General features: G+C 41.7%; 1 protein-coding gene across 1 annotated transcript; it reads left to right on the top strand.

Annotated features, from left to right (window-relative positions):
- The first annotated feature begins 872 nt into the window (after positions 1 to 872).
- LOC149830298 (uncharacterized) lies at positions 873 to 8,429 on the top strand. Its single transcript, XM_090015774.1, has 5 exons — positions 873 to 1,363; positions 1,637 to 1,918; positions 3,764 to 3,907; positions 4,056 to 4,277; positions 7,859 to 8,429. Exons 1-5 carry the CDS (start codon positions 878 to 880, stop codon positions 8,237 to 8,239), a joined length of 1,515 nt encoding a protein of 504 aa, XP_089871900.1. The 5' UTR covers positions 873 to 877; the 3' UTR covers positions 8,240 to 8,429.
- The last annotated feature ends 417 nt before the right edge of the window (positions 8,430 to 8,846 follow it).

The raw sequence follows: 8,846 nt of genomic DNA, 5'->3' as shown, positions 1-8,846 counted from the left end.
CGAATATGTCTAAACCGCCGTAAACGATTCTCTCTCGTCTTATTTTCAATGGATGCAACGCCTACCTTCTTACGTATCTCCTTGTTTCGAATCTTATCTTTTATTGTATTTTCACACATCCATCTAAGCATACGCATTTCAGCTGCACTCATTTTTTGAATATGATGTCTCTTGGCAGCCCAATATTTCATGCTATATAGTAAAGTGGGCTTAATTATTGTCCTATACAACTTTTTCTTCAACCACAATGACATTCTACGATCGCACAATACTTCAGTTGCATTTTTTCCATTTTATCCACCCAACCTTTATCCTATGATTTACATCTCTATTAATTTTTTCATACTTTTGAATGATAGATACCATTCACCGATATTTCTTGCTCACCAAGCTTCACTATACTCCCATCTCTCAATTAGCACAGAAGAGTACAAATTATATATATATTTTTTATTATTAAATTTACATAAATATGAAAAACTAAGTGCCAAAACCCCAAATCAATAACATAAATATAAGAAAAACTAACCTCAAATGCTATCAGATTATATAATTAGACCCAAAATAAATATGGCATATGCGAATACAACAATTCTCAGGTATAAAGGCAGGCTGGGGAAAAAGGTAAGTACATCCCGCACGGGTTTTAATTTTAACTTTCATCCTCGACCCATACCCGTTTCATATCCATCACGGGGCGAGGTCCGGTCCACTGCCATATTAAGCTTGACCAACTCTCTCTTTTCTATAGCCACAAGGATACCCTAGTTGTAGTAATATAAAAAAAGTATAAGGGTAATTCTGAAAAAGAGGTAAAAGATACTCCGATAAAAAACTGAAATACCCTTCACGCACGAAGGATCGTTGGAGAGAGAGAATGTCGCCGAGAAGGACGAGATGGCACCAACACCATGGGCACCCACCGCCACCGAGCCCCAGAATTCTCCATCTACCGCGGAGGTGCCTGAAAACTAGGCACCAGAGACCCCTTACCCTCATCAGGTTCGCCGGAAAACCGTTCCCTAATGACGGCGAGTCTGTGGAGGAGGAAGAGGTTCCGCGGGGGACGCTCGGGACCCTCTTCGATCGAGAACGCGTCGCCTTGCGCACGGCTCCTCTCGTGCATCCCCGCTCGCGACGCGACGACGAAGAGGAGGAAGACGGCCGGAATCTTGGCTGGGACGGAGGAGCGCCGTCGTCGTCTTCGTCGGTGGCAGAGGAGGGCTGGTGGTTTCAGGTGGAGATGCTGAGGGCCGAGTGCAATCTCCTCAGGATGAAGAAGGACGTGGCGGAGAAGAAGCTCGCCAGAGCGAGGTCGGAGATGGAAAGGTGGTTGCTGATCGCCGTCGACGCTCTCAACTCGGTGAGCCCCTCCCTCAGAAACTGGCGAGAGAGATTGAAACATTATCATAGAAATTTAGGTTTTGAATTTTGGATTTCGTCCATTTGGATGATCCTCGCTCGCTGGAGCGTTCATTGCCGTTCGACATGGGAGTTTCAATTTTCGTTCTGTTTGGTGAATTAGATGATCCGAAATCCGATCTCTCTCTCTCTTGTAGATAGCGTTTGGATTTCGCGTTAATTAATCCGGCGATTACTCCGTGATTTTCGTCGGTTTTCTCTGCTTCTTTTTTAGGGAAAGGATGAGACCATGGAGAGGAGCTCGGGGATACTGGCGAAGAGGGCGTTGAGGAAGAAAGTTAGGGTTTTGGAGGAGAAGATCGAGGAGTTGCAGTGCAGCAACGGGAGGAGAAAGTTCTGCAATTTCGATTCCAAGGCTGCTTCGCTGCAAGGTCGTCTCGATGAGCTCGACATGGACGGAGACGTGGAGGGAGAAGAAGACGAAGAGCAAGAAAAAGAAGCCATACGAGAGACGGCTCAGGTTTCGTTCTCGGATCAACGGTTCAGATTCACGGACGTATGTTCTCTCTCCTTTCTGCTAGGATTTTGCTATCTTCTTCTTCTTCTTCTTCTTCTTCTTCTTCTCTCTCTCCGGTTTATCGAATGAAATCCTTTTTGAGTTAATTTCAGTTATTTTTCTGAATTTTGATTCTTCAGAAATTCCTGTTGAGCTCGTTCTTTTTGGAGGTTTTCTTGAAAAAAGTTTCTTAATTTTTCGATTCTCTTGTCTCTCTCTCATTGTCTTGTTTTTTTTAAAAGACCGGCTTTTTAAAAGATTCGAAGCCACGGTCTTATATAAAAGTTTGCCTTTTTTTAAATCTGGTTATTTCAGAATTTTGCGTTGGGTTCGTTCTTTTACGAAATATAGAAATTTTTATAAATTATTTCGCTTTGATAAATTTTTCTTATTGTTTCTTTTTTTGTCATGGAACTCGGGTGATTCTTCTGTTCGTTAATCATGTCCACGTTTTTTTCCTTAAAATTTTCTTTTTTTGGCCTTTGAATATCATCATTTTCTTCCTTTGTTTCCCTTTTTCTTGTTCGTTAAATAAATGAATTCCTACGCTACATTTTGTTTTTTCGGGAAATGGATGGCTACGGTACAGAAACTTTCTCGCTTTAATTTGAAAATTTTTCTCGTTTGTCTCTTTGCATGTTCCCTTCTCCTTGGTCCTTGTTCGAGCCCCCGTACGGACCCTTCGAATCTTCGTGCCTGTTCCTTCAAAAAGGAAAAAAATCTTCGTGCTTTTCCAGAAGATCAGGTGCAATATGATTCCACGAAAATTTGTGCATTAAGAGCACCTCATCACCCTCCATCTTGAAGATAGGCCCTGTCAGGTGTGGATCCCAAGACCTGATGGAGGGCGATCAGGTGCTTAATACATTTTTTGTGATCCGATCAGGATCAACTGCCATCACATATCACATGGCACGCTTTGAGTGTCTTTGCACCGGCTGCCTTCATCTGCATTAATTTGAGCTGACAGACTGTCAACCAAAAATGGAGGGCATCACGTGCAACGGCACACTTCAAAATGTGCCATGTGATGGCACCTTATCCTGGCTCTCGCCCCCCATCTACTTCTTTTTGCTATACATGTGGGCCTTAGGCTGACCTCCTCAGACAGCCCTGTATGTTCGGGACCTCTGACTTGATAAAAAGAGTGGGAGTGGGGATCGTGTTAGAGATATGTGTTTCTCTAATTTTTTTTTATCTCAAGAGTTCATATAGTCTTAGGGTTCAGCTGTGAAGGTTAATCTTTGTCACTAGCTTTCACGAGATTCAAGGCAGAAACAGTTACACCTGTCAGCTGGCTGCAATTTTGAATCCGTTATTTTTTAATAAATGTAAAAAATACTAATAAATATTTTTAATATTATTTTAATGGTTTTAACAGTTACGATATTTTTGTGCCAACACAAGCTGCTCGTCTCTTTTTCCAGCTCCACCTAAAGTGATACCTATCGACATCTCATTGTTGCAAGTTGTTATCAAATCTGACCCTGTACGTAGATGTGATCTATATCGTCCATTTAGTGAAGATTAACATTTGAATTATTAAAATCCATCTGTGTGCAGGATATTTCGACAATCTAAAGAATCAATGGCCGTTAAATTAGACATTGAAAATGTGTCTGCCGAAAGAAATATGCCTTTGATCTAATTGTTGAGATATACAGATATTTATTTTTATTATAAAATCATACAGATATACTTAGAAACAAAAATGGGGCATTGTTGGTCATTGTTTTTTAAATCCTTAAAATCAGATTTGCGACTCAAAAACCTATTAATCAAGTGCATGTTTTCTATTAACAGAACTTGAGTCCCATGCATGACGCGCTGAAACATGTTGTGTAGGTGGCGTTACTGGAACAGAAGCTGGAAAATCTTTCAATGGGGTTGATAGAGAGCAGAAGGGGGGCCTTGCAGACCGAGGCAGAGTTCCGATCCCTTCTCACCTTGTCCACAACACCCAATGCCCACTGGGTTGGCAAGAATAAGGTACTTTGAGAATCTCATCTACTTTTTAGACCTTGTGTCGTGTTCCGTGTTTGGAAAGCCAATTCCATGGAATTGAATTCCTTTATTCCTCTACCTTTTTTCATTAACCTGTGGATCCTTCATTCATTTCAACAATGTTGTGTCTCAGGGACGAGAGTGTTACCCTGTGGAGAAGGCGTGCTCCGAAGGGTGCAGAGAGACGATACGGAGGATCATTGCTCACGTTCACGCAGAGACGGAGCAATGGTCCCAAATGCAAAGGATGCTCCACCAAGTGAAGGAGGAGATGGAGGAGCTGCAGGCATCGAGGGATCTGTGGCAGAGCCGCGCTCTCGACGCTGACAGGACACTCCTGTCCCTGCAGATTCAGGTGAGTTTAACGTCTTCCATTGCCCCTATGATTTGGTAGATTCTGTTTGGTCAAATAGATCTTTTATGAATCCGAGTCTTCTGCTCCCTCACATGAAGCACCCACCACCAGACTTTTAGATAGCACAGAGTGCCTATAAGCACTTGAAAAAAATTCAGAAATAAAAAAACCCATAAAAATCATGATAAAAAACATGATATATTGGAAGTAAGTGAGGTTTTGAAAATCTTATGATACTATTAGGTCCCGTTTGTTTATTGAAGGGATGGGATAGGATAGGTGCAGGAGTTTCCATCCCTAAGCCCATTCCTGTCGTCTCAGCATGTTCCATCCGCTGGAGAGCGTATCAGGTCAGAGCTCGCTCTGATGGTTACAATCTGATCCTGTCCATCCATGCGATGAACGGCATCCCAGATACCATGAATCGGGTCTGTGTCTTCTAGATGGGTCCCACATTTTTTTCCGAGCCTTAGATGCCCTAGACGAGAGAGCAATGTCACAAAGGACACTTCAACATGTCCTGGTGTCGTGTCCCCTCGTATACTGTTTCTTAATAAAAAATTGCACAAAAACAGCGTGTCTCGTGTCCATGTGACATCAGATGAGAGGTATCGAGGATTTGCAAAATGAAGACTGAAAGGCAGTTCACCACATCGTATTTGGGATGCCGTTCATCACATGGACAAACGGCATCAGAGCATGCGCTACCGTCAGATCCCACCCTGACTTGATACCCTCTAACGAGAAGAGGGTGGCAATCGGATTGCACACTTTGAATATTGCCGCCGCACTTGACGGCCTTCTATTTTTGGACACAGCCTATCAACTAATGCAAGGGCCGGCGGCCAGGGGCACACTCAAGGTGTGCAATCCATTAATGGCTCTCAAAAATTTTGTGGGCTCTATCAGAAACTTAAGCCATCCAACCACAGTGGTTGGATGCCATTCATGGCACCCTGTACACCTCTGATGATAATAACGTCGGGGTACCCTCGACCTGTTCCTTTCCCCATTTCCCTTGTGTTTATTTGAGGGTCTGGCTAGAAAAGACTGGACTTTCTATCCAGATCAGCTTCTCCCCCACCTACTTTGCTTGAAGTAGTGGTGTCAACGGGTACTTGGACTTGGCCTGAACCAAACCCTAAAGGGTCCAGGTATGTTGATAAATAAGAAGACCCAATTAAGACCCGGGTTCGGATCCGAAGGTCAGATTAATACATGGACCTGATTATAGTTTGTGAAATTTTATACCCGACCTGAGTTTCCATTAAAACCGACAAATTTTCAATGTAAAAATGATAAAAACTATGGTTTTACCAGGTATGGTCCGGCTTTGGTTCATGTAGTTCTTATCGGGTCCGGGTATATATATTTTTATAGTGAACCCGATTAAAACTGGATCCGGACCTGATACCATATCCGAAAATCTGTATCTAAGTCTGGTTCCACCTAGGTTCGAACCAAACCCGACCAGTTGACACCCCTAGCTTGAAGTAAACCGGCTTGAAGACTTTTACGGTTAGGAAATATGAATGTCTTGCGATGTTCTGCTTATCTGGTAGGAGCAGCTAGTGCACGTCACCTTGTGTTGGGACCCAGGTTCAAAACCCAATGGTATAGTTGTATAACTGGTGGGGGGTTTGCATAATCCCAGCTTGCCTTAAAAAAAATAAATAAATCACACCCATATTGTGACTAGGACTTGAGGGGATAAAAAGTGAGTGGGGGAGCTCTGAATGGATGAACTTATGTTTTCAGCCATGGATGAACTTATGTTTTCAGCCGTTCATTTCTTAAACTCTAGATGCCATTTATCTGCTCTGAAAAAAAATGTAAGACACAATTAAGAGATACAGAATCCACATATGACATTTTGGATGCCCTTCATCGCTTGAATGAACGAGATCAAGGTGAAGTCTGACTACAATCAGCTAGAGCCCTCTTTGACCTGATGCGCACTCATAAAGAAGGGCTCTTTGTGGTCCTCTTTGATGGCCCAATTAGGGTTGTAAACGGGTCGGATCTGATCCAATCACACTTTCCAATGTATTTTGAGATCCGAGATCCGATCCGTTTGCAACCCTAGGCCCAATGCAAGGACACTGACATGGGTAGGGCGGTCCTTGTCCTTTTGTCATAGTACGTGGCCACAACATTGTTTTCTATAGGTGGGTCTCTGTACGAACCCTAGATGACATTGGTAGTGTATTTTAATTGGTAATTTTGGAATACATATTCTTTTAATCTTGAGAAAATCTCAAAGGTTTTGAAATAAAAGTAAAATTAAGTATGATATGATGATGAGATTGAAATATTTTCAACTGTTTTTTTTTAATGTACATACTTAGAACCGCACATTTTTCTTTCAAACATAAGGAATAAAAAAAAAAACAAGGGTCTCAACGTGGTGATTGGTGATTTATTTTACGGATTTGGGTACTGAGCTGACCTAGCCTGGGCCTGATACTGGGGTCCAATGAACTAAGAAGCTGGGCGTGTCTAACATTTGTGTGGGTTAGGACTTGTTACAATTATACTGGGCTGGGAACAAATTCTACGGCAGTTTATGGGTCTTACAACAATATCATTGTCATGGCCCGCTTACAGGGGAAACTAGGTTTTAATGCTGGGCACAGTAAACCTGACTTGGTCCTGATTCAGTATCATTTGCTCCATCGGGCAAGTCATTAAATTGGTCGGATGTTTGGTTGGAGTTGACTATATCCGGGGTTTGACCTGAATGAAACGGTGCCTCTAAGAGACCATGTTTAGGACTGATGATGAGCATGAACCCAAGCTGTTTGAGCTTGTATATATATAGGGAAGGGGGGGGCCATCCAACCAAAAGAAGGTTCAAAATCTATAACCAATGACGATAGGCCCGTTCTTCAATGCTTGAGCATTTCATCGATCCTACCATATATATTTGTTATTTATAATTTATTCAGTAAGAAATATACTTTAAATGAAGACTTTCCGACGTATCGGCATGTTTTTTCAAAATGTAAAAAATCGACTGCTCACAATGCATTTAAAATTTTACAATACAAAGTATTGTGGGCTGTTGATTTTTAACACTTTCAAAAACACATCTAAGCATAAAATTCATAATCCAAAACACATCGCTCACTAAATGAATGATAAAAGTCCAACATGTAAAGTCTGATCAATGAAAACTTGATCGTTAGAGAATTATCATCGGTTGTAGATTTTGGACCTTCCTGTTGGACGGTCTCTCTCTCTCTCTCTCTCTCTCTCTCTCTCTATATATATATATATATATATATATATATATATATATATATGAATGACCTTTTTTTCGAAGGCTAGCAAAAAGGCATAATTTTCCATTTAAACATTGAATGTTTATATACGAGTGATTGGTAGGCATGCACCAATTGCAGTCGGGTCAAAAAGCTTGGATCATGCTTTTTGAGGTAAAATCATCCAGCTTCTTGGTTGTTGAATTGGATCAGATTCTGGAAAAATGGGTTGATTCAGTCCAGATGGGATGGAACCCAACTTACATTGGTCCATCCACAGAGTACAGACCCTTAGCTTATTGGAAATGGCATTTGCAGGCTGAAGAATGGAGGCAGAGGGCTCTCCATGCTGAGAGCAATGCAGCAGAAATGCAGAAACAGATTCTCAACCTCCGGTCAGATATCGAGGGAGCGCGACGAGAGCCATCAACACCAAAAAGTGCAGATTGCTCATTGAAACCCACAGCTCCAGACTCGCAGAGGGACAAGGAGAATGCTGCAATGGAGAAGCGGGTGCTGGTCTGTCGCGTCAAGGAGACCCCAAAGCAGAGAAGTAGCAGGCAGGGACCTAGCCATGAAAGCAGAGTGAAGGTGGTAAAGGAGGGGCGCCCACTGCGCCCTCCTTTGCTTGAAGTTGGCAATGGGAGGAGCTCAAGGTGCAGAAAGGCAATTGATGGAGTGGTGTTGGAGATGGCCTGAGAGGTTGAGGAGGTTTGGTATGCAATATATGTCAAGTGTCTTTAGCAACATAGGGTAGTATGGTAGGGAGAGTGTTTTCTAATGTCTAATCTCCTTTTGATTTTCATAAGATGCTTGTCTTTTAACTAACACGGAATAATCATAGTGGCATATGAACCAATGAAAAGGAAATAAAAAAGTATGAATTGGAGTATGTAGATTGGTGTACAGATTTAGATGTCTGCATGTTGGAAACATATTTGGAATGCAATCTTGTTATGCTCTCTTTGTTGTTTCTCAAACAAGGAGAAACTTCAGGTTGAATGGTTGGAGTGTGAATCTGTGACCTACTGTCAAGCATGGATGATAGTAGAGATGTAAATAGTTTGGATTTGGATTGGATGTAGCCGAATACCATATCAGACTATTCAAATGTTTTCTAAACGGATTGAAATTCCGATAGAGATTTGGATGGTAAAAAGCTCAAACCAAATCTGTTTTTTTACTTGTAAATGGATTTGGATATTAGTTAAATCTGGATATTCGTTGTATTTGGTAGCAAAATCATATTTGCATCAGCGTATAATCGAATATATTTTTGGCTTATCAAATCATACTAAATGGAGTC

This window comes from Nuphar pumila, chromosome 8 (assembly GCF_984573655.1).
Source record: "Nuphar pumila chromosome 8, dmNupPumi1.hap1.1, whole genome shotgun sequence".
In the NCBI taxonomy this organism is placed as follows: domain Eukaryota; kingdom Viridiplantae; phylum Streptophyta; class Magnoliopsida; order Nymphaeales; family Nymphaeaceae; genus Nuphar; species Nuphar pumila.
The sequence above is the reverse complement of the archived record's forward strand: the minus strand, read 5'-3'. Positions and strand labels throughout refer to the sequence as shown.